The sequence below is a fragment of the Mobula birostris genome, chromosome 23 (genome assembly GCF_030028105.1).
Source record: "Mobula birostris isolate sMobBir1 chromosome 23, sMobBir1.hap1, whole genome shotgun sequence".
Lineage (NCBI taxonomy): Eukaryota > Metazoa > Chordata > Chondrichthyes > Myliobatiformes > Myliobatidae > Mobula > Mobula birostris.
Genome location: NC_092392.1, coordinates 12614448 through 12640500, shown reverse-complemented (window position 1 = coordinate 12640500; position 26053 = coordinate 12614448). Strand labels below are relative to the sequence as shown.

Below are 26053 nucleotides of genomic sequence, written 5' to 3'. Positions count from 1 at the left end.
TAAGGTAAAAGAAAACTATGTAGGATAAAGTGTGAGAGCTACCAAAAGCATGCAGTGCAGGTGAATGTTAAAGTGCAGGATCATAACGCTTGTATGATGCCTTTTCATACAAGCAGTCTGTCTGTACAGGAGTCTGATAACAGTGGGATAGAAGCTGTCCTTGGGCATGGGGAAGTGTGCCTTCAGGCTTTTATATTTTCTGCCCGATAGAGAGGAGTGAAAGAAGATTGTCCAGGATGGGTGGGGTTTTTGATTATGCTGGCTGCTTTGCTGAGGCAGTGAGTAGTTAGACAGGCAATAGAGGGAAGGTTGGTTCCTGTGAAATACTGACCCGTGTCTTGTGGTCTCGTGCAGAGCAGTTGCCTCGATATATCGAGTTGACGCCAATAATTGGCTCTCTAATCAGGCGGAAGGGTGCCTTGTCCCTTCCTTTTGTGCCTGATATCTTCAAAGTTAATTATTCTAAGTTCTGGAGACTATAACTTGTACCCAACCTGTTTTCTCCATTTAGGACAGACTTGTCTTGAATCAATTGACAGGCACGGCAAGCTTAAACCGCTGGTTTACAGTGTAATTGAAGTTGTTGGTATAAAACAATATCCTAGGGTTGTGTATCTGAATTCCATAGAACCATGTGTCCATTAGGCTGTTTCTTCTTCTTAGTCCATCACCCATACGGGGACAAGGCCTGCGGACAGCAGCTTGCCAGAGTCCTCCCTCCCGGCCCAGTCTTGCAAACTGATCCTAGTGTAGCCCATATTTGATGTTCCTTCTTTTTCCAGGGTGTGGTCATTGGAGCTTCTGTTGGTGTTTCTGTAGCTCTGGGTTTTTATGGGATGGGGTTGCGAGCCCCATATCTATCCCTCCTCCTTTCGCTGCCAGGCTTGGTAGTTCATTAGCACGTAAATTGCCAGGGAAGTCCAGGACGCCGGGTGACACCTTTTATGTTTTATGTCGATAGGAAGTCCTTTCCGTGTGCCCGTGAAGGAGTTGGTCGATCCAAGCAAAGTGAAGTGCATGGGCCCTGGGTTGGGCACCGGCGTGCGGGCACTTGTACCTCAGACGTTTACGGTCGACTGCAGCAAAGCCGGGCTCGCACCACTCGAAGTGCTGGTCCTCCGGCCCACAGGTAAGTCTTGGCTTTGTGCTTTCCAGCTTGTACTGGAAAACCTAAAGATTTGGGGATGTATTTTGAGGGAGGCTGTGCAGTTTGGGTGGATGTGGAGCAAGCTTCTGAATAGAAGGGGCTAGGGTTTCTGTTCTGGGAGGGGTATTTGTTTTCTGGGAAGGAATAGGTGTTTGCTATGGAGACAGTATTGCTCAGTGTTTGGGTGGTAGTGGGGGATGGGTAGGAATAGAGAACTGGTTCTGAGAGGGACGATTGAAGGAAGTGGAAATGGCTGTCGTTATGACCCTCTTTGTACTGTCCAGGTGTATCGGAGCCAACGAAAGTCATTGATAAGGGGGACGGAACACACACTGTTCATTACACCCCAACCACAGACGGCCCCTTCACTGTCTCTGTTAAATATGCAGACCAGGAGGTTCCACGCAGGTAAGCATCAGCTGTTGTTTCTCTCCACGTTACTGGAGAAGCTGGAAAAGTTTAAGGGGTGTCCAGATTTTGAAGGGTTTTAATGGAGTGCACAATGCAGATTTAGATAATGAATGTAGAGCCAGAGGAAATAAAATTTATTTGCAGGAATTCGTGAATCAGGACTGCTCTGAAGTAGATTCAATAATGCCTTTTTAAAAAGGGGGCTGAATAGGTATTTGAAGGTGGGGAATGTGTAGGGTATTGGGGAAAGAGCAAGGGAGTGGGATTAATTGTAGCCATGCCGTTGCTACCAATGGCTCAATTGACCAGACGTCATCCATTTGCGTTGAATCATTCTGAAATTCAAAGCACTTGATATGTTGGCATTATATTTGATATGCCATATCTCTGACCATTTCACTTGGCTATTTTGTAATATTTTATTTCTTAACCTGTGTCATCTGAAAACTTTGGAATGGTGTTGTATTTAGATCAAAGAAAAGCTATTGAAACCATCGTGTGCTCCAGACAAACTACAATCCATCCTCCTTCCCCCCCATTAAACCCTAGTGACATATCCTTCCTATTCTTTGTCACAATTTTACTTCTGTGTATATGTTCTGCTCGTAATAGGTTCCACACTAAATCTTGTCTGGGGAAAAAACTTCCATTTGGATTCATTGGTGTTTTTTGTACTTCAGGTCCTGTATTCAACTTCCCCTGTGAAGTCCTTTCCATAAACATTAACACATCCATGGTAGAGATTTCTTCTCCATGAACTAAATGTAGTGAATCTTAGGGTTGGGTATGGTGATGTATATATACTTTGGTAATAAATTTACTTTGAACTTTGAATGCACATTGAGTTGCAGTTCTGAAATTTGGTTGTGTAATCTAATAAGATTTTTTTTTCTTCTCCTTAACCTTAATCTAGACTGTTTTTTATTTTGAATTCCAGCCCTTGAATCGTTCCTACAAGATATGACCTTGCAATTCGTTATTGGTTTGTAACTTTTTTTTTTTTGTTTGCTCCTTCTCCATGCAGAACAGAAGGGCAATTCTCAAGATCGGCCCTACACAAATTTAGTAATCGTTTTCAATTCTCTCCATCTCTAGGAATTTACGGTACTCCTGTGCTTCAATTATTTTCATGGTCTTAATTGGGGTTGGTACTGTGATATGTGAATTTGGACCCAGATGCTTGCTTCTGTATTTTCATGAAGTAACTTTTTGTTTATTATTGCTCCTGTTGATGTACCATCACAACTTTGCATTTCCTACATTAATATATCAAAAAGGGCAAAGGAACTCCTGGTTCGGCAGCCTGAGGTACCCATGCAGGCAGGCTTCAATTATACCAGTGCCTAAGGAGAATGTGGTAACCTGCCTCAGTGACTATCACCCAGTAACACTTACATCCACTGTGAAGTGTTTAGAGAGGTTGGCGATAAAACATATCAACTCCTGCCTGAGAAGCAACTTGGATCTGCTCCAATTTGTCTACCGGCATAGCAGGTCAACAGCAGATCTAATTTCATTGACTCTTCACTCAACCCCGGAGCATCTGGATGGCAAAGATGGATACATCAGGATGCTCTTTATTTGACTACAGCTTGGCATTCAATACTATCATCCCCTCAAAACTAATCAATAAGCTTCCAGACCTTGGTCTCAATACCTCCTTGTGCAATTGGATCCTTGACTTCCTCACTTGCAGACCCCGGTCCATTCAGATTGGCAACAACATCTCCACAACTTCAGTACAAGTTTGTGTGCTTGTCTCCCTGCTCTACTCACTTTACACTTATGACTGTGTGGCTAAGCACAGCGCCAATGCCATATTTAACTTTTCAGATGACATCACTGTCATAGACCGAATCAAAGGTGGTGACGAACAAATCAGCATATAGGAGGGAGATTAAAAATCTAGCTGAGTGACACAACAATATCCTGTTACTCAGTGTCAGCAAGACCAAGGAGCTGATTATTGAATTCAAGAGGAGGAAGTTGGAAGTTCATGATCCAGGCATCCAAGGGGGATTAGAGGTTGTATCATGGTAACACCAATAGCCTTGAATGGAAAATCCTACAAAAAGAAGTGGATACGGCCCAGTCTGTCACGAGTAACGTCCTCCCCACCATGGAGCGCCGTCGCAGGAAAGCCGCATCCATCATCAAGGACTTCCACCACCCAGGACATGCTGTCTTCTTGCTGCTGCCATCAGGAAGAAGGTACAGGAGCCTCAGGACTCTCACCGCCAGGTTCAGGAACAGTGATTACCCCTCAACTGTCAGGCTTTTGAACTAGTGGGGATAATTTCAGTTGACCCATCATTAAGATGTTCCCACAACCTATGGACTCGCTTTCAAGGACTGCTTCATCTCATGTTCTCTATTATTTATTATTTATTTCTTCTTTTGTATTTGCACAATGTGTTGTCTTTTTGATTGTTTGCATGTTTGTCATCCTTTTGGGTGTGGTCTTTCATTGGTTCTTGAACTTATTGAGTATGCCTGCGAGAAAACAAATCTCAGTAAATGTATATGTACTTTCGAACTGCTTACATTAGGGCTGCTACTGCATTAGCCCACAAGAGTTAATATTCCAAAAAGTTTAAATAGTACTTAATCAAAGATGTTTTCCTGAAGCCTAAGTATACCATATCATCTGCACAATTCTTTTCATCTCTCTGCTATTTTCCCCTGTAATGAAAGGGAGCCATGCTGGCTTTCGATATTAAAAGCCACTTTCCCAGGAGGCAATTAATTTGTGTTCATTTTTCTTCCCCTCCCAGTCCTTTCAAGATCAAGGTTCTGCCAACTCACGATGCCAGCAAGGTACGAGCAAGCGGGCCAGGGCTGAATGCTTCTGGAGTGCCAGCTAGCCTCCCTGTCGAGTTCACTATCGATGCCAGGGATGCTGGTGAAGGACTGCTCACCGTCCAGATCATTGTAAGTCTGGGGAATATCTTGTAACGCCTAGGTGAACATGCAGTATGACCAAGGGCCAGGAAGCTTGCATTCTGTGCACAATTGTTTCCAACGAGGCATTGACTGATATGAACTTCCGTTAATTGACGCACAGATGACATTGCTTTGTTCCAGGCTTTGATCATTTCTGAAAACAGCTTGTGGCTTGGAACAGCACAAATCTCCAGTGACCTGCCCCTTCTTCCAGGCTGTTTGTATGGCTCTGTTGTTCCTGATCCTTGACAAATCTGAAGTGAAATGGAATGTGGCTGCATTCCTGAACTTTGGTACAACCTGCACTTTCTGAACAAATACTTGAGGGAATATTCAATCCTGATGAAGGGTCTCGACCTAAAACTTTGACCGTTCATTCCCCTTTATAGATGCTGCCGGACCTGTGAACTTCCTCCAGCATTTTGTTTGTTCCTCTGGATTTTCAGCATCTGCAGAATCTCTTGTGTTTATGAGAGAGTGTTTAGCGGAAGCTTCAGCTTGTGATCTTCTGTCTGTGCGCCAACCAAAAGAACTATAGAATAATAAGCACTCAGATCGAATATTTACCCCCTGAAATCTGTTGCTCATATGTAGAGATGAAGTTTGCTCTTGTTGTTGGGGTGTGTGTGGGTGTGAGTGTGGGCAGTGTATGTAAAGCCTTGGTGGGAGAGGGCTGAGGCCCCAGTCCTCTACAGTTTGATATCGGTAATATTGATTGTCCTTTTAGGACCCAGAAGGCAAACCAAAGAAAGCTAACATCCGTGATAATGGAGATGGAACATACACAGTGTCTTATGTCCCTGATATGACTGGGCACTACACCATTACTATCAAATATGGAGGAGATGAAATCCCCTATTCGCCATATCGAATCCACGCCATTCCATCTGGAGATGCCAGCAAGTGTCTGGTAACAGGTACAGTCAGCGGTTCTGTCCATCTAATTGTTTGAGCAGGGAGAAGTTGAAGTAAATAAATGGCCAGCTTCCCCCAAGCGGCTGCAGGCTGGGAACGAGACTCTGATCCTGCAACTGGCTACAGCAACTGTGTGGAAATTTGAGAGAGGAGGTGAAGGTGGATCCCTGGAGACCTCAGACTTGGCCTTTAGAGATGTGGTCTAGGGGTTGGTGCAGAGGCAGGAAGTCCTGGGACTGAATTTGGTGGGGTGGCGTGGTATGGTTTCATCAGATGCTCCTGTTCTCATTACGCCCCAGGGATTTCAGGACTGTAATCACTCTGGGACTGTAAAGGCATGAGGTTGCCACCATTATCAAGGCCTAACCAAGCTCCTGTCAATGGTTTGGGATACAGATCCCTGGGGATATCACCTGCTGGATCTCACATGTTTGTCTACTATTTTCTGACCAATTGACATTTTGGAATTTGATTGGGGATGGCTAAGGATTGAGGGTCCCAACCATGGAGTAACTTTGCTCATTTGTGTGAGCAGTTTTTTTTTTTGGGGGGGGACCCTGCGAGATGTGGGTGCCAGCCTGTGCCCCAACAGCTGCATGAACTGATGCCACAAGAATCCAGGGATTTATTTCAACCTCTCCTGCGTGTCTTTGTGTTTCTTGCTAACGTCGATTAATCTGTGTTCTGAGTTTCTGGGTGACAGTTTCTAACCGGCTGCTCTCCCCCCACAGTGTCCATCGGCGGCCATGGACTAGGTGAGTGAACATCCTCCAAACTCAAACTCAGTTCTTCAGCCACTGTAAACCAGGAACTTCCAAACCCCAGCACTCACCTCACCAGTCAGTCATCTGCAGCAAGAGCCCTGGCTGATTTACTTTTTCCCCCTATCTAATCAGAGTTAATGGAACATTGTAGCTGGACTCTGAACCCCAGCTCACATTTTTTCTTTTGTCCCCAGAACCAGGGATCACTGTGGCCCTGCTGTTGTTTTGGTTGAGGTGACAAGACTCAAAGATTTGTTTCAGTTTGACTATCTACCAGGCCAGTCCTGTCCATACCACGACTACTCAATGCCACCTCTCTGATCCTGCTCCACTGCCCTTCACTGAGTATCTTCTAGTTTTACTGAATGTGTTGTGTTGGGAGATGGACTGCTCCTGGTGCCGCTGTCTATCTCAACCTGGTCTGCAGGCTGTTCTAATGCTCACTGCCAACTCTGTGGGTCCTAACCGGTGATGGAGTCCCGCCCCACAAAAGCAACATGTCGGTAACTTGTCACCGCGTGTAGAACTTGGGCTGAGTGGCACCCTCCATTAACTGTCGCACCCAATCCATTTCCAGGGGCGGGACTTGGTCCAACCATCCAGATTGGCCAGGAGACGGTCATAACTGTGGATGCCAAGGCAGCTGGCAAAGGGAAGGTCACGTGCAAGGTGTCGACCCCTGATGGAGCTGAGCTGGATGTTGATGTGGTCGAAAATCAAGATGGAACATTTGACATTTATTACACGGCACCAGAACCAGGCAAATATGTCATTACCATCCGCTTTGGCGGAGAACTCGTCCCCAACAGCCCATTCCATGTGGTGGTAAGTAAAGCCAACCAAATAGCATCAATTATATTAGCATCCATTAACCTCATGATTAAATGTAAGCATGAAGTGACGTGATATTATCCATCGTAGAAATTGAAAATTGGTCCAGAAGTGCATGTGGCTGTGTCTGCAAATGCTATTTGGAAGCAGAATAAATTTCGGGACCAATTGAATTTGAGGGAGCTCTATTTATAGGTACAGGCAGCAAGTATTAAAGAAAAGATATTACACTAAACTTTTTCATTTTAGAAAAAAAAATTGGGACCTAATGATTGTGGTAGCTAATTTCAAACCTTTTAGGAACATTGGTTTAAAAACCTTGCAAAGGATTTACAAGAGAATGGTACCAAGGTTGAGGGACTTCAGATATATGGAAATATTAGAAAAACTCAATTGTATTTTCTGGGCAGAAAAAAGTTAAAAGAGAGTTTGGTAGAAGTTCTGAATATCTTGGATATATGAGAAATGAGGGAAAACTTCCCACTGGCTGGATAGTTGAGAATCAGAACAGTCAGATACCAAGGCATGAGGTAAAGATTCCAAGGAAAAATGAAAGTTTTATTGCAGTGTGGTGTTATGAATCTGCTTCAACTATTTAAAAAGCAGATTCTACTAGCATTGTAGAATTGAATATAAATTTGAAGGGGAATTAAAGGGCAATTGGAACTATCAGTGATGGGGAACGTTTTCAACAGCTCTTTAGTGGATCCTGCAACCATATTCTAACTAACTTCTGTCATCTTTCTACAATGTGATGTACCTTTTAAGATCACCATTGTAATAAGTATCAGATTTATTGTCACTGTTTTATATTGCAACAGCAGTTCAGTGAAAAGACATTGTGACTAATGTCTGATCCAAGGGAGGAGTTTGTTGTGTAACGCCTTTGAATTCTTTGGCTTAAGGGTCTAAAATGGGGATATCGCTTGAGCAGAGGCCCAGGTGAGGAGTAGAGCTCTGCTGTAGGTGTGAAAAGGAGTTTGAACTCAAAGATTGGCTATGTGTGAGAAGAGGGGTAGGAGGAGGATTCTTTTCTCAATTTAGTGTCCCTTTGTCCTGAACTTTGCCATCAGGTGAAATAGTTTCTCGTCATCCACCAAATCAAATTCTTTAACTAACTTGAACACCTCTAATAATAACCCCTTAATCGCCTATATTTCAGTGAATTCAACTTTTCTTTGGACTTCTGCTCCAAACCAATATGCAAGCTTTTCTTTTCTTGGGCGGTGCATCCAGAACTGAATTCGGTATTGCTGCTCGGGTCTGACCAGTCTCTGTTTAGCTGTAAAGTAGCATACTGTTGTGTGTTCTGGTCCTTCCAAGATGATGGGCGTACATTCCATCGGCCCTAGCTCACTGATTTGGGACCCATTCAATACCAGATCCTTTAAATTCAATCGGTGTTACAGGCTATGAAGCAGCAATCTCAACACCTAGATTCCATGTGTGGAATGCAGAGTTTAAAACTGAAAGTAGAACACTCTAGATGCATGGAGGGTGAAGAAAAGCTGGAATGAGTGGAGAACAAGTTATCTGTAGCGTGTGGCCTCTGTCCTTGTATGGATCTCTGTGCCTCAGTGTTTATTTAGGTCCAGCTGAATGGGTGTTTCTCTCACACCATCCTCTGCTGAGAACACCCCAGACCATTACAAAATGGACATGTCACCTGAACATCAAAATGGAAGGAATAATTTTGAAGAATGCTGGCTTACGGAGCCACAACTGATTTCCCTAAGTCATAGCTCTTGGTTTGTTTCATTGCTGCTATGTTTCCCCCTAACCCCAACACTGGTGCTCTTTAGATGATTTTTTTTTTTCAGATACAAGTTTTGGGAAATGTGTTGGACTTGTTTAACTTCTAGCTTGCTCCAATCATAGGCTTGCGATGCCATCCCTATCATTGAGGAGCCCTGTGATACCCTGCAGCTACACCAGCCCTACGTGCCTTGCCGTGCTGGCTATCCACTACACTGGGTATAAGATTCAACCACCAACTATTCTCTTCAAGCAGGACTTCCATTCTATCCTTCCTCTCTGTCCCCACCATCTTATTTCTAATATTTTACTCTTTCCTCTTATTAGTCAGTTCATGGTTTTTTTTTATATAGTCTGGCTTGTTTTCACGCTCTTGATCTGCCCGTCGCTTCCTTTTTCTTGAATCTTCTAGTTTCTAGCTGCAGACTGGAGTACGTCTTATCTCTTCACTCCAGTAATGGTCATGTCTGATGTTTATTTTTTCTTCTGTGGCTGGTTCTCTTCCTCTTTATTATGAAGCTTATTAAATCAAGTAAATCTCTACATATTTTCTCTCTGCCGTGAACATTTGAGACAATTATCTGAATGAAGTTCGGTCACGTTGTTGGTGAGTTTCCCTACTTGGCAAGCTGTATATGATCAGGATACTCCTCAGAGATCATTTGATTAAAAACACAAAAATGTACCATTCATATGAAAGGGAGAGATGCTTTTCTGCACCTGCAACTTAATTTAATCCAGAGGTCTGCGCACCTCCATCAGCTTCTATCTTTTATACCTGGCTCAAATCTGAGTTGCTTCATTGGCTTTTAAACAACTCCAGGGGAAAGTATTGTACAGATTTATCAATGGGACAGAGTATGCTCTGTTTGACCACCTTAAGTATCAAGTAAATTCATAGTGTAATTACAAGGATCGGTTTGAATTCCCCAGAGAAACACACTGCCTACACTGGGGTGGCCAGTCAGCACCAGAGTCTTTAGACTTGGTCCCCAGAAACCAGGATGAGAAGGGGTGGGACTGAAATGGAGGACCATTTGTTGATGTGCCATGATGTCCTATCTGCCTCAAGGTTACTTTCTTCTTTGCTTCAAGCTCCAGCCAAGGAGAATGTCCTTGTTCCAGAAGTTGGATCTCAGTCACATGACTCTGTGGTTGTGAGACATGAGTGACTCCTACCAGCTGTGTTGGTTGGAGAGAGTGGCTGACATCAGTCGGTGGGCATATGGAGCTGGAAATTCAGCCAGTTCCATGCCTTGTTTCAGAGGATTCTAATCAGTGTTGTCCATGTTCTCCTGTGTAAGAGTTTAGCCAATCCCAGAACTGTAATCTCCAAACTACTGGATCCCAGTGCAGTTTGCTGCCTTCATCTCCCTTTCCTCGTGTTCCTGATCTAGCCCCATTTTGAAGCTGAACCCAATCATTCTTTTATAGACCTTCGCTCTGAAATAACCCAGATCACAGCGTTCCATACTTCCTGATAGTAGTCTGTTAAACTTTCTGCTTACTCTGTCTTTCCTTTTCACTTTCTCTGTCTTGTTATTGTGTTCTTACTTTCTGGTCTATAAGCCCTAGTTATGGTTTTACTCCACAGGCCACTGAAGAGTCTGTTGTCCCTACCGATGTAATGGAACATGGTCTTCGCCCATTCAACCTGGTCATTCCCTTCACTGTCCAGAAGGGAGAAATCACAGGTAAGCTAGAAAATCTTGCAATCCTTGTCAAGGACGTTTCACGCAGTCAGAGTGATAATGCGTGTTGTGGCCAGTAGCGCCCCAAGGCTGTGTGTTGTTGTTCACTTAGGAGTGAAAAGGCTGAATTCCTGGACTCTAGTGATACGAGTTAAGGAGGGTGAACAGTCACCCCAACCTTTCCCTCATCTCTGTTTTGAGAGAAGGGACCATGTCCTTCATTGCCAGGGAGAGCTTTGGAAGGGTGAACACATTTCTGTTTGTAAGTCTTTTTTTTTTTAACAACCTTGTGTGGAGAGCTCCACCATTCAGATACATTGGGGACTTGTGTCCACTCAAGAAGATAGATGAGAACTTTAAATTATCACCTGAAAACTAGGGTGGTGCAGAGATTTATTGGCTTGTGGCCCAGGTTTCCTGAATGAGACGTGAACTTCTGATGCCTCACCAAAATTGAGAAGATGATTTGAGTCAAACGGGATTCTCTTTCACAACCATGTTGACTTCATTGAATGACCTTGTTTTTATAATCGCCACCTTTTTAATAACATTTCTTAATAATAACTATTAGCATTTTCCCCATGACAGCTGTTAAATTAACTAGACTTTTGTTCCTACTATGTCAGCGAATTTCTCAAGTTTTTACTGCTTCTGTAAGCTGGCAATCTCCTCCTCCTTGTTCTGAAATATTCCTTGTGTCTCAGGTGAAGTCCGAATGCCATCTGGTAAAACTGGCCGCCCACACATAACTGACAATAAGGATGGGACTGTCACAGTAAAATACGCTCCCATCGAGAAGGGTCTGCATGAGATGGACATCAAGTATGATGGGAATCATATCCCAGGTATGTGGCCAAACCTCGGTGTGTGACCTGTCGGCATATTGACACTGTGAACTGGCTACTGACTCTAACTGAAGCTGTTTGTTCCTGGGTGGCCAGTGATTACTCTACCAGTACTCGCCTTGCCATCTTGTTCTGATTGGACTGTAATTATGTGAAATAGCAGCCACAAGTTACCCGAATGATCTTGGTGGTGCTACAGCACCATGTATGTCCCACCTTCACCTCCAGCGAGCAGTACTCCATCTGATTATGTAACATCATGTTGGCCCTGCTACCAACATCCGGGATGGGGACTAACCCATAGCATTCCAGCATACTTAGAGGAAGTCCCATTTCTAAACTTAATACCATGAAGGAGATACTGAACCAAACACCAAATTGATTGTCTCTTCCTAATTGCAGCATCCTGGAGGGGGGGGGGGCGGTTATCACCCTTTCTGACCTCTACTTCTCTAACGTTATAGGTAGCCCATTGCAGTTCTACGTGGATGCCATTAACAGTGGTCATGTGACTGCATTTGGACCTGGTCTGAGCCATGGGATGGTGAACAAGCCTGCAACGTTCACCATTGTCACCAAGGATGCAGGAGAAGGTACGTGTGGGCCAACACTGAATTTCTGCAGGTAGTAGCAGGTATTAATGGGACTGTTCCTATACAATGTGAGGTGTGTGTGTGTGTTAGGTGAGGGAAAGAGAAGTCTAAAGCATTGCTCATTGAGGAGAAAGCAAGGGTTGAGCCAGTTAGTGCGGGATTAAAATCAAAGTGCTGGAAAAACCGGTGGCACCTGTGGAAAGAAAGACGATTAATGTTTCAGGTGTGAGACCCTTCATCAGGAAAGTGTGGGATCTACATATCTAGAAGTGTTGGTGTGAAAATAATTTTATAATTGGGAAAACAATATAATGTTCTGGATTTGAGGTGGGTGAGGGGAGGGGAACAAAACTAATGAAGACATGGAGGGACTGGAAGTGACCTTCCTTGGTAAGTGGGAAGGGTTGGACAGTAATGGAATGAAAATGGAGGGGGTGGTGAGATAAGTGGTGGGGAAAGTTTACAGTTCATTGGTACAGCAGATAGCCAAGACAGTCTTATTTCATTCCATAGGTGGCCTGTCCCTTGCTGTGGAAGGTCCCTCTAAAGCTGAAATCACATGTAAAGACAACAAGGATGGGACCTGCACGGTGTCATACCTGCCCACTGCCCCCGGAGATTACAATATTATTGTTCGATTTGATGATAAGCACATTGCTGGGAGTCCCTTCACAGCCAAGATCACAGGTAACTTTGCTCTCTTGTAGTCCATTACTATTTTCTTTTTCAACTAACATCCCTAAAGAATCTCCGTGCTCTTGGTAAGATGCCTTTACAAATATTGTAGGATTTAGCAGAAACTGGCATTGTAACTTGGGCTGGTGCTAGTTTCATTCTGTTCAGAGCTCGGTCATTAATCAGAAAGCACAGCCACTCAACCAGATCCAGAAAGATGGGGTTGGTTCTCAAGTTACTTGGTGAAAGTAAAATGAGCAGAGCACCCACTGGCAGGAAGAGCAGCACCGAGAGCCTTCTGCAGCACGTGCAGTCCAGGCTGAGAGATCTGTATCTACTCTGTGCTGCAGTTATCAACTTTGGAATGGTCTATTAGCAAAAGGGAAGGGTTAACAATGCACTGTGTGTGCAGATGCCATTGGGCAGCCATGAAGGTTGCACTTGCATAAACCACTTTAATAGCTGTCCTCCGACCAGTCCAATGGCCACCTTGATTGAAGATGGGAGAAGTAATTGCAAGGGTTCTGGGAATATTTGTCTTTTGAGAAGCAAATGTATTGATGAAACCGTTTTGTGCAGGTGATGACTCGATGAGGACTTCTCAACTCAATGTTGGCACATCAACCGAAGTTTCACTGAAGATTACAGAGACAGACCTCAGTCTGCTGAATGCCAGCATCAAAGCCCCATCGGGGAATGAGGAGCCCTGCTTGCTAAAGAGGCTGCCAAACAGGCACATTGGTAAGACATGGACATGAACGGAGGGCACAGCTAGAAGATGATTGGACATCTTTAATAGACACTAGGTAGCAGTTAGACATTTACCAAAGGGAGGACATGTTTCTTTGTTTTTATTGAAGAATAATCTATCTGAGAAAATATGGATTCAGTTTTGGGTGCTACATATCTAGAATAATAGTTTGGAGATTTGGCACAGTGACACCAATATGAAACTTGAAATTAACTGGACAAGTCTGTGTCATATCAGTGTAAAGAGTGGAAGAACTGTATAAACCATGCTCTATTAGTTAAAATAGTTTTACAGGCTCCAGTTACTTGATCTTTGCAGAACAAATGTAATGTAAACTTGGAGTTGGTCCACTAGGAGTGAGATCAGGGAGCATTTTTCATTTTCTGACATTCCAGAGTCTTCCAAAAATAAATAAATAAAAGCTGGGATTCAATTAAAACTTTCCAAGTCTGAGCTCCCTGGATTTTCTTTTTTGAATAGTGGTTTTAAGGGAAATGAAATAGAGCATGAGGTCTGCCCTTATCCAAATGAATGCAGTAGTAAGTTTCAAAATGAACGATCTCCTACGATACCTTTTCATTACAAATAGCACAGAGATACTGTGTGTGCTTCTCGGTCCCCCGAAATCCAACAATGCAATTTGAAGAGTTTTATTTATTAAGGTACAAGCAAGATAGACAAAAGGATCATTTACAGCTCAAGATCAAACATGAGATTCCAGATTGTATGTGAGAAATAACTGAGGATTTGAAATTCCTTAAGTTAGTAATTTTTAAGATGGGAACCTTTTGGATGTCTGGGATTAGGATAGCATTTCTGGTAAAGGTAAACCTCAACAGTGACTGTGGACAAAGGTCCTGCCTCTCTCACTTTGTATAGAATATTAGTCTGACAATTGGAAGGCGTACAATTTGGGAAGATTATCACCTCCATGGTGGCGGGTGTTTTTTTTCCCCTCTCAGAAGTGGGGATGGGGAGGTTGGTTGAAAGCAGCCTGCCAAGTGTTTGGTTGTTGAGGAGCCTCTATAATTGGGTGCTCTTGCCATCCAGTGACTTCATTCCCAATTTTCTCCTGTTTAACAGGTATTTCGTTCACCCCGAAGGAGGTGGGAGAGCACGTGGTGAGTGTGAAGAAAAATAACCGTCATGTCACAAACAGCCCCTTCAAGATCATGGTGGGGGCCTCTGAGATTGGGGATGCCTCCAAAGTGAAGGTTTCTGGGAAAGGCCTGGTGGAGGGTCGAACATTTGAGGTGTCAGAATTCATCGTGGATACAAGAGGTGCAGGTAAGAGCTGGTTCCATTGAAGACTGTTTCAATAATGACTCAGTTACTTGAGGGTCCTTTTTTCATCCAGGAACTGTATTTGCTGCAGGAAAATTTATTTTGTTTGCGAACTGTCTTTCGGCAGTTCACTCAGACCTTGAGTGCAAATTGTAAGAAATCTGCAATCCTGAGGTGACTTGAGTAGAAGAATTGTTCTCTCGAGATGTTGTAGCTGGTGTTCAGAATGATTAACTGAATGACTTTAGCATGTGATGAATATTATTACATTAGTAAGTCTGAATGAGGTATTGTATTTAACTTTGGAGTATGGCATCCTTTTGTTCTTGTTACACTGTTTGCACCTATTCACAGGTTACGGAGGGCTCGGTCTGTCCATTGAAGGTCCCAGCAAAGTTGACATCAACTGTGAGGATCAGGAGGACGGAACTTGCAAAGTCACGTACTGCCCAACTGAGCCAGGCAACTACATTATCAACATTAAATTTGCTGACCGTCATGTGCCAGGTAAGTAACCGGAAAATGAGGGCTCATTTGCAACGGCAGGCGGGGCTGATGCTGTGACCCTATTTATTTTGTTTTCTCCTACCCGGCAAGTTGCTCAGTGACTGAATGACATAGTGGGTTGCATTTAGCTTGCGACTAATTACCATGTGATTTCTGTTGCAGGAAGTCCTTTCACTGTGAAGATGACTGGTGAAGGAAGAATTAAAGAGAGTATCACAAGAAGACGACAGGCACCCTCCATAGCAACTGTGGGTAGCACCTGTGACCTGAATCTGAAGATTCCAGGTACTTTCAACCCCTGGGTCTAGGAAAAGTTTCACTTATTGCAGAGCAGAGTAACTTTCTGATCAGAAATTTATTTTTCTGATCGGTTTTCTTTACAATCATCTATGCACATCATTCATTGTCTTTTGCAAATGGACACTGTTCTTAAAATGAGATCCTTGCAAATGTGCCCGGTCGTGGATGACAGTAGGAAAACCTTGCTGGGTCTGACTCATTTGAGGCAACTCCAGAATTTAGACATGTTGACTTAAGAACCATTTATGGAAATAGCTGAAGGGTTTGTCAAGCAATTGCATACAGCTTCTATCTTTAGATATGTTCTTCTTTTATAGAAATCTGTGGGTCAAGAACTGAAGTAGCTGGGTCTGGAAGACCTTGGGGCCTGTAGGAAAAAGAATTTTCAAAAATCATTCTTCTGGCTTTTAGATTTTTCTTTTGATGCCATTGGGTGGACGAATCAGATAATGCAATTACCCATGTCTTTGTTCAACAAGACCTGGGCATTTAGAAGTGGATTATTTATTTTGTGCCCAGTGAGTGTGAAGTACTTATTTGTAACAGTGATCTGCTCATCTGTCCTTGGTGTTCATGAGTATCACTATCTATCTGTGTTTACTTTTGACTATTCAGAAAAGGGGCGGGGATAGGTTATGTGCTCTCTTGCAACTACTCCGTCGTTCAATACGATCTTCTGCCTTTTTTTTTTTTTTTTTTTGCTCCTTCCCTTGCTTCTTCCAAAATCAATAAGTTCTGTTTTGAATAAAATCAAGGATTGAGCCTCTGCAACTCTTTAGGGTGGACAATTCCATACATTCGCCATCCTTTTAAATGAAGAGATGTCTTCCTAGTTCAGTCCTAAATGGCTAAGTCCTTTGAGACAGTGACAACTATTTCTAAAATTGTGAGCTGAATCTGTTTCAGAATAAAGGCTTGAATCTTGTGGAGAATGGTATTTTCCTCTAAATGTGCAGAAATCCAACGTTTCTACACAACTGGCTGGGAATTTCCTGATTAAATAACCATGTTGGACTTCTCAAGAATGGTATTAACTTGTGCATTTCTCAGTGTTGTATCGAAGTCTACATACTGTTCCTGAGCTAAACTATACCTGGCACAGATAAAGTGAAGCACATTGATTTGCAGGGAGAGGAATAGCTGTAAGGGAGAAGGGTATCTGCACATTGATTTGAATGGAGAGGATGGCTGTAAGGGAGAAGGATATGTATCTACACTTGAGTTAATTGAGTTAAAGAAATGTGAGCAGGGATGGCTATATTGCCTTGAAAGCATATTGCTATCACAGCTCCGTTGCCTCACTCCATTTAGATAGGCTTTTATTTCGTATTTTGCTGAAATAGACAACATTGCATTTCCCCCCCACGTCACCTAAAATTTTTCTCATTGGGTCTGTCTTTCTTCCTCTCCCTTTTTTTCTTTTAGGAAACTGGTTCCAGATGGTGTCTGCACAGGAGCGTCTGACCAGGACCTTCACACGCAGCAGCCATACCTACACACGCACGGAACGGACTGAGATCAGTAAAACGCGTGGTGGGGAAACTAAGAGAGAAGTTAGAGTGGAGGAATCAACACAAGTTGGAGGGGACCCTTTCCACAACGTCTTTGGAGAGTTCATGGGCCGTGAAAGCCTGGGCACCTTTGCCAGTATCCCAAGGGGTGAAGGTGTGCATCTGACTGCATTAAACAAGACGGGAATTTCATTTGACGAGGAAGTGATGGACCAATATTTATGGGGTGGTACTGCTATGTGATTAAAAGTAATTCTAACTTTTGTTCTTTGCAGTGGAAGTTGGAGCTAAGGAGATGACAGCACAGGTCACCAGCCCCTCTGGGAAGATGGCTGATGCAGAAATTATTGAGGGGGAGGACAGCACTTACAGTGTGCGGTTCATACCACAAGAGATGGGCTCTCATACCGTCAACGTTAAGTACCGAGGCCAACATGTTCCTGGCAGTCCCTTCCAGTTCACAGTGGGGCCGCTGGGTGAGGGAGGATCGCACAAGGTTCGAGCCGGGGGTTCTGGTTTGGAACGTGGTATTGCTGCAGTGCCTGGTGAGTCTCTGCTAATTAATGAAAAGGCAAATGTGTACAGAATAGCTGCAATTTTGGGAAGGGCAGGAATGGGGCTAATCTTGGTGGGGGAAGAGAGGAATATTAGTTTAGTCCAGGGATGGGGTATGGAGAGAGACTGGTCATGGCAAGAACAAAATGGGTTGTAGATTTGCTAAGGAATGTACAGAGTATTATGTGCCTACTCCTCCCATTGTCACTCATAGCTCTTTCTCCCATCTTCAGCTGAATTCAGTATCTGGACCCGTGAGGCTGGAGCTGGTGGTCTTTCCATTGCTGTAGAAGGGCCAAGCAAAGCAGAGATCTCATTTGAAGATCGCAAGGACGGCTCATGTGGTGTTTCCTACATTGTACAGGAACCTGGTCAGTAAACTGGATGGGATCGTTTGTCTTCCCCTTTTTACCCTTGTGTATCAATACTTGAGTTGAACTTCCCTTCTTTTCCCAGGTGACTATGAGGTATCCATCAAGTTCAATGATGAGCATATCCCAGACTCCCCGTTTATCGTTCCGATTGCTTCTCCCTCGGACGCTGCCCGCAGACTCACTGTTACCAGTCTCCAGGTGCGTAGGGGGCGGGTACTAAACGTGGCTGTGTTTCACAGAGGGGTGGGGCAGAGGTTCGGAACGTTGTGGGGTTGAGAAGCTGCAGGGAAGTGAACAGCACTGAAAGGGGTGGTTTGAATCTCCTGAAATGGCTTCAGAAAGAATGAGTTTTACAGAAGTTGAATAGCAGCTGATTCTGTTAGCACAAAGGAGCCTGTATTATGCCAGAGACAGAATTGTTGAGCTCTGAGAGGACACTGATCGATTCTGATGATTTTGCAATCCAAAGGTTCTTCAGCAGTTAGGAATGAGGCATAAAACATGTTGCTTATGGCTGTTTAAATACGTGTTAGAAGAATAAAGAATGAGCAAAGAAAGAAAAAGGAAAAGACAAAGGTACTCAGACAGAGATAGCAAAATCCCAGTGATACATTTAACCTTTAAAATAGCCAGAGTCAAGTGCCAAGACACCTACAGAAAACTAAGAAGCTTCTAGAAAGGTATAGACGCAGCTGTACCATAATTGCTAGAAAATTCACGGAACAGTTACATGTATATAGGTGATTATACAAACTAGTACAGTAAAGTTAAACTACAAGGAAAATACAACAAAAAGAGCAAATATACAACCTAATCCAACGACGTGGATGGCTGATGTGTAAAAATAAAGAAAATGGGAACAGTTGTGGGCCACGTGTCCAGTCAAAGCTTGCCCTGCTATTCAGTATTGTGTAGCTAGCAGAGCCGCTGCCTCTCGACATCACCACCCATGTGAGATGAAATTCCTATACGCCTCAATTTTAAATGACCTTTTCTATGTTCACAAGTTGAATACCCAGCCATGGCGAGATGGTTGAGACTCCTGCAGATGCAGCTTCCTTCTGTCTAAACTATGCGGAGGAATTCCTTTAGCCAGAGAGTGGTGAATCTGTGGAATTTGTTGCCACAGGCGGCTGTGGAGGCCAAGTCTTTATGCATATTTAAGGCAGAGGTTGATGGATTCTTGATTGGTCAGGGCTTGAAGGGATATGGGGAGAAGGCAGGAGACTGGGGCTGAGGGGGAAAATGGATCAGTCATGATGGAATGGCGGAGCTTAATGGCCTAATCCTGCTCCTATATCTTGTGATTTCGTCTTGTGGCACATTTGTTTTGATGGAACGGTATAGAAGCCCTTCACACTCTAATCTGTGAAGTACTGACCGCTGAGCCTTGGAACAGTTTTTCAGAGTTTGTCATCTATTTAATGTGTCCAGGAATCGGGGTTAAAGGTCAACCAACAAGCCTCATTTGCAGTCCAGCTGAACGGAGCAAGAGGAGTGATCGATGCAAAAGTTCGGACTCCCTCTGGGGCTGTCGAGGAGTGTTACATGTCAGAGCTGGACAGCGGTAAGTGACTGGGATGTAGAGAATGCTGGTGTGGGGTTTGGAGGGGGTGGAGGTCCTCTTGCACCCTACCCCCCCCCCCGCTAGTTCTTTCTCTTGCCCTCTATCCGACCACACAACAGTTAACACAGTAGCAATGATGAACAGTAGTGAATTTTGTTAACTGATTTCATGGTAATGTTCTGGTGGGGCATTCAAAGACTGCGATTTTGTTCTTGCCCATCTCCAAAAGGGAGGAGGAAATGGAGGGTTGTCTGTGTCCCAGACTCCTAACAAGAACAAGGTATGTGGGAGAGGCAGGGCAGGAGGGTGTGGATTTGACGGGGGAGGTGGGAGCCAGCACAGCTGGATGTGGTGTATGTGGCTGTGGGTGATATCGATCTGACCCAGAATAAGCAATTATTCCCACACCATGTGCCATGGCCTCTCTCACAGCAGCTGCCTGAGGCTTAAAGTTGTAACACGAGATCCAGGCCCCTGTAGCCTTCAGTAACTCAAACTTCTGGAAGGACAATGCAAGGTCATTTAACTTGTGCAGAGCTATCTTCTCCTCCTGCTGTTCTGGTGCTTCACTCTCTCACTGCCACCTACTGGTAGCAGGAAGATTAAGTGAGGGATCAGCTGCAGTGTGCTGGCAATCTGCTACCCAATCCTTCAGTGACAATGGCAACAACACTAGAAACTGAAACTGTATCTGCCCCCCAGAGGAAAAACTTTCAATCTTATTGTCAACAACACCTCTTTAAACATTACCCAATTCTGCTCTACAGGTGAACTACACAGCTGCATCTGATTCCCCTATCCATGCCTTTTGTAGTATGATATTTTTTAAACATTTTTTTACAGATTATCCAGCAGGTTCTGAATGAATGGTTTATTGGCTCATGAGTTTTTATAATAGCTACAATGTAGTGCTACAGACAGACTTGATAATTCAGTACTACTGAACTGGCCACCTTCCTCATTCTACCTTCCAAAATACTACCGTTGTCCTCTTATATGGGTCACCTCTAGCCTTGTTAACCCACATCACTTCCTGGCTTAACAGCTCTGCCTTTTGAAACTGGCCTCATTTTACAACCCCCTATAGTTTGGCCCCTCCCCAACTCTTATTTCCACCACTAATCTTTTCAACATGTATTCTACCAATTGCAATCTCCTGATCTTCCCAGATCAGAACTATTTCAGTACTGTTGGATGTTAGTCCAGGGAGCAGGCAGAGTGAAATGGAATATTGAAGGCTTTGAGCAGGAGCTTGGCATCGGAATGGCAGGAGTATTAATGGGATGGGAGAGTGAAGTGTTGTCTCTCCACTTGTCACCCAGCCTTGTTGGTAGGTGGGGAGTGGTTGGACTTTATTGCTGGTACTAACCTCTTGCCTTTTTTCCTGATTTGGCTATCACTCCAATAGGTGCTGTATTTTTTTTCACTGGGGGGAGGGAAGCAAGTTGGGGTGGGGGACACGCTGAGGGCTTGGTGTTGCTCCTGCTGGCAAGAGCCTTGCAGTGGACACCTTCCCCCTCCCTCCAAGGTCCTTGGTGACAGTCACCCTTGCTGGGATGTGAATTAAAGCAACAATAACAAGGTGCAAATGGCTGCTGATTGTATAATCCAGGCTATACCACACTGTTTTTCCATCACTATGCCTTGGAGCATGAGACGGGTCTTTACAAAACGATACAGTTCCTGGGGATAACGCCAGACTATTTCTGTTCTCAGATAATTTGGCAATCCGCTTCATACCACGTGAAAATGGCGTCCACTCAATCGATGTCAAGTTCAACTCCTGCCACATCCCAGGCAGCCCCTTCAGGATCCGAGTGGGAGAGCCGGGGCAGACTGGGGACCCTGGCTTGGTATCTGCCTACGGCCCAGGACTGGAGGGAGGTGTCACAGGTATAATGCCCCAGTACATTTTGTGTGTTTCACATTAACGGGATAGCTGACAGAAGATAGACCCTGAATGTAATTAAGCGGGTGTGATTTGTTTATATAAAACAACTTATTGGTGCAAAACACAGGCTGGAATCTGCGGGAAGGGCATGGGGTGAGTTTTACGATGTAATATCTGGGATAACAACAGAAAATGTGGGAAATATATAGGTCAGGCAATGAGAAAATGGGAATGTTGCAAGCTTGAATTCAGAAATGCCTCCCTGGAGATATGTATTCAGATCAATGGATACCTGTGTGACTTGCAGGTTGGAAGTAATCTTAGAGGAACTGTGTGTATAACATATCTTGGTATGAGACACACATTGGTTTGGGGGCTATGTTACTTGATTCATCTATGTTACGGGAGATTGTTCAGTGATGGCCTTTGTATTTTGTTTTTTTTGTGCAGGAGTGCCCTCAGAGTTTATTGTCAATACATGTAATGCTGGGGCTGGTGCTCTTTCTGTAACCATCGATGGCCCGTCCAAAGTGAAGATGGACTGCCAAGAGGGTCCTGAAGGTTATAAGGTAATCTACACCCCAATGGCCCCCGGGAATTATTTGATCTCCATCAAATACGGTGGACCTCAACATATTGTTGGCAGTCCATTCAAGGCCAAGGTCACAGGTGAGTGCAGGTTCATTGGATCATAGATATTTAAAATATACAATCTTTCTTCTCTATTAAATAGCTGCCCTAATTAGCTGAAGTTTTGTGAAAATAGTTGAAAAGGACAAACTACCATTTAACTGAGTAACAAACTATGAACTTAAATGAATTTCAGAATAAATTATTATACACCAGCGCTACTACAGAACTATAAAACTGTTGTATTTGTTCCTAATGGTTATCGATGGAGGAATTCATGCTGTGTATGGGGTGTCCATGGAGGGTTAGCACCTCTGGTGAAGGAGTTTGTCCTGTCCATTCTGAGCCAACTCACTCACCTTTTGATCCCCACTGGACACTCTGCTCTCACTTGTGGTACCATGGCATGTGGCAACGGCGTACTGGGGTGTGGCTGCTTCGACAGGCAGGGTAAACACTGAGAGTAGCTGGCGGACTTCATATCCCAGTGAAACAGAGACGTGTCTGTCCTAGCATATGACATCAGCTCCAGCGCACTGGGTGGATGAGATGAACAGTGATTTACAACGGCCGGGAAGGCAGCTCTGTAACACTTCGTGGAGAGCGAAGGGCATCGTAAGGCACAGATGTAGTTGTGCTTATTCACTACCAATGAAGAGCCCAGTCTGCGACAACTACTCATACCACTGGTCCTGGACTTTCGAGGTTGAGAGAGTGGAACTGTTCCAGTGCAGTGGGTTTTCCACTTTAAAAACTCTCCCGCAGTGGCTTCACTGTCAGTCAGATATGACCGACAACCCACATGCTGCCATGTTCTTTTGATTGACTGTAAATGAACAGAATTAATGCAGGCATCCAGTGCAGATAATGGACTGCCTTCATGCAATGCTTTTGACAATTGCATTCTTCATATCTTCATTTTTATTGTAACATTCAGCATAATTGTTGACACCTTCAAGTTCTTCTTGGCTCCTAATTAGAAGTAGTGAAATTGTTTCATTTTTCATTCCCGGCCATTTCTGGTGTCTCCAAGCCTGAATGCTTGAAATCACAGTCAGCAAAACAGTTCTTAATTGTCTTGCTGCTATTTCTCGTCAAGAACCACATCATTGACAAAATCACTGCTTTTTGAACACAAACACACGCAACTGATGCTATTTAAAAACTGTTCATCCTAAGCATGGTATAGCGTCTAACAGCCACATAAGTTCAAGTGACTGACGCTAGTTAGAAATTGTTCTGCAGAGTCTCCTGTCCCAGTTAAGCACCATACTGTCCCAAATAAGCAGCTGCACCATTTTAACTGATGGCCCAAATGACTGGAATCCAATCTGTAAGTATAAAATCTTTAAAAAGGAATACAAATGATAGAGCTAACCAGGTTAACCTCACTCCTCAGCTCCCAATCCATAGTCCATTCTCGCCGGAGATTGGAAGAGATGGGGAGGTGGGGGAATCTCATTGAGACCTATCAAATATTGAAGGGTCTGTATAGAGTGGATGTGGGGGAGGATGTTTCCTATGGTGGGGGAGACAAACCAGATTACACCACCTCAGGATTGAGGGATGTCCATTTAGAACAAATGAGGAAAATTTTCTTTGGCCAGAAGGTGGTGAATCTGTGGAATTCTTTGCCACAGATGGCTGTGCAGGCCAAGTCATTGGGTATGTTTAAGGTAGAGGTAGAGAGGTTCTTGATTGATTGGGGTGTTAAATGTTATGGGGAGAAGGCAGGAGAGTGGGGTTGAGAGGGATAATAAATCAGCCATGATGGAATGGTGGAGCAGACACGATGGGCTGAATTGCCTAATTCTGCTCCGAGGTCTTATGGTCTAATCAAAATTGTTGACATTCAACTACCCTCTCTTCACGTGTGCTTCTTCACCACCCAATCAGCAGTGGTTTCTTGACATCCACCATTCGGGTGAAGACCCTTTCACTCTGACTCCCAACTCTAATTTTTCTACTAATTGCTTTAAATCCTTGTCTTTAAGATCTGAGGCAACTGTATTCCTGGACCTCTGTTCTCAGCTTATTTGATACATATTAATCTCCACTGGTACTGTACTTCACAGGAGTGTAGTGCTGTCATTTCTCCGGGTTAATGACTAACATCTAATTCTGACTCTGCATTAGAGACTGGGAATGTGTAATGTGGAGCAGGACGAGCCTGTGGGCTTGAAGAGGTGAAGCGGTACAGATGGGAGGTTGGTGGAGCTGGGAGTTCAGGTCTGAGGCCTACACTGCAGGGCAACCATAACGTTCACCTTTGTTCAACCGCAGGTGTCCGTCTGTCTGGGGGCCATAGTTTACATGAGACGTCCACTGTCCTAGTTGAAACTGTTACCAAGTCGTCCACAGTTGCTGGGTATGGACCAATGCCCAAGTTTGCATCTGATGCCAGCAAAGTGGTAGCTCGAGGGCCTGGCCTGACCAAGGCTTTTATTGGGCAGAAGAACAACTTCACTGTGGATTGCAGCAAAGCAGGTGGGTATCTGGGATTTGGGGAGGAACATGGGTATGGCACAGGGACGGGGAGGTTGAAAGAAATGAAGCTATAAGCACAACCTGGGTTAAGTTGTGCTGGGTGAGAGAAATCCCAGTCACTGGCCTGTACAGTGACACAGTGAACCTATAAGTTTATGCACTTTCTGTGATCTTGCCATGAACCACTTGCTCTGTGGTGACGTAACCCACTCTCGTTCATTGCAGGAACCAATATGTTGATGGTGGGAGTACATGGCCCGAAGGCTCCCTGTGAGGAGGTTTACGTGAAGCACATGGGCAACCGGGTTTACAACGTCACGTACACTGTGAAGGAGAAGGGTGACTACATTCTGATCGTGAAGTGGGGAGATGAGTGTGTGCCTGGCAGCCCGTTTCATGCTACTGTCCCCTGAATGACTGACTGGTCGTCTAGAGGAACCTTTGTTGCATCTCAGAGGATCTGAACTGTCAATGTTTTGTAGAAAAAACAAAAAAAAAAACTAACTTAAAAACCAAAGTTGCCCATTCGGGTGGGTTATTTGGGGATGTGGCTGGTGGGGAGGGTTTCTCTGGGCAAACACTCTAGACAACTGATTTTTAGAAGCTGCCTGAATTTACCAAGACAATCCGCCATTCCTCCTTGGTCAAGCGTTTCTCAAATAACACTGAAAGAAATTGTTTTGGAGAGTGTTGAAATGAATCAATATTGGCTGCATGCCTGACTGCTTCACTTTCACATCAACCTTCTGCTCTTCCCAAAGCAAGACACCCACAAACTTCTGATTTCAAGAAGTATATTGCCACCCTCCTTGGCTGATTTGACCCAGTGCTGTGATTGGGAAAGGTTGACAGTGGGGTGGAAATGGGTTATTAAATTGTCCCAATATACTTGAGTTGGTTCACTAATAATTCACTTTCTGCTTGCTCATCTTCTCCCACCTGTCCCGTGTCCCTCCTGCTCCCTTCACTATCTATCAGCTCTCCAATTTCTCCATTCACTTGTTGCCTTGACCAGATATTGCACTGACAGTTTGGAGCAAGCGCTGTACTCGTGGAACTGAGCTCAACAGCACATGATATGCCCTTGGACTTGTGGGTTACAGTGTCTGGAGTTGTTACCCAGTCTGTTTTAAGAGAACTGTTTGTATGAAAATGACGGGCTTTGTGTTTGGTACATTTACCCATGTCTGGCAAGAATAATAAAATATACCTGCTACAATGCTATTGTCACCTTCTTCTCATGTATTTATTATTCCCGTATACTGTTTACTCTGAGTTTCACAGAAGCAAACTATTTCATTGCACCGCACCCTGGTGGAGAAGACAAACTAATCTGAATCTTAAATTCAGTGGGGTATCCAGGAAGATTATTAGTCCAAACATTGATTTGATCCTTATAGTTTGACTCCAACCATCTCAGTTTGAAGGAAACCTTTCAGCCATGACTTCTGTTGCCTGCTGTACTATCTGCATGGTGTCCTTCATCAAATGTTTCAAATAGAGTAAATGCATCTGAGTCCATTGCTACTGCAGGTAGAGAGCCCCAAGTTCTTGACTACTGTGTGTAAATGGAACCTTTTCTCTTCAGGTTCCTCTTTAAAATTGTCCTTTCTCTTTAAACCTTTG

General features: G+C 44.1%; 1 protein-coding gene across 7 annotated transcripts in view; it reads left to right on the top strand.

The window, feature by feature from the left end:
- flncb (filamin C, gamma b (actin binding protein 280)) overlaps positions 1 to 25646 on the top strand; it is a 66534-nt gene extending 40888 nt beyond the window's left edge. For 2 of the 7 annotated variants that reach the window (XM_072240994.1, XM_072240997.1), the window contains 24 exons: positions 962 to 1129; positions 1432 to 1555; positions 4333 to 4489; positions 5229 to 5418; positions 6148 to 6171; positions 6758 to 7005; positions 8890 to 8985; positions 10361 to 10460; positions 11162 to 11302; positions 11767 to 11895; positions 12409 to 12582; positions 13150 to 13311; positions 14405 to 14608; positions 14960 to 15112; positions 15275 to 15397; positions 16838 to 17077; positions 17199 to 17468; positions 17712 to 17849; positions 17935 to 18050; positions 19287 to 19419; positions 21136 to 21312; positions 21761 to 21979; positions 24224 to 24427; positions 24653 to 25646. In XM_072240994.1, coding sequence (XP_072097095.1) covers positions 962 to 1129; positions 1432 to 1555; positions 4333 to 4489; positions 5229 to 5418; positions 6148 to 6171; positions 6758 to 7005; positions 8890 to 8985; positions 10361 to 10460; positions 11162 to 11302; positions 11767 to 11895; positions 12409 to 12582; positions 13150 to 13311; positions 14405 to 14608; positions 14960 to 15112; positions 15275 to 15397; positions 16838 to 17077; positions 17199 to 17468; positions 17712 to 17849; positions 17935 to 18050; positions 19287 to 19419; positions 21136 to 21312; positions 21761 to 21979; positions 24224 to 24427; positions 24653 to 24840 — 3878 coding nt within the window. In that variant the 3' untranslated portion in view covers positions 24841 to 25646. The remainder of the gene's footprint in view (positions 1 to 961; positions 1130 to 1431; positions 1556 to 4332; positions 4490 to 5228; positions 5419 to 6147; positions 6172 to 6757; positions 7006 to 8889; positions 8986 to 10360; positions 10461 to 11161; positions 11303 to 11766; positions 11896 to 12408; positions 12583 to 13149; positions 13312 to 14404; positions 14609 to 14959; positions 15113 to 15274; positions 15398 to 16837; positions 17078 to 17198; positions 17469 to 17711; positions 17850 to 17934; positions 18051 to 19286; positions 19420 to 21135; positions 21313 to 21760; positions 21980 to 24223; positions 24428 to 24652) is intronic. The other 5 variants (XM_072240995.1, XM_072240998.1, XM_072240996.1 and 2 more) reach the window with 3 other exon arrangements.
- Positions 25647 to 26053: the final 407 nt, after the last annotated feature.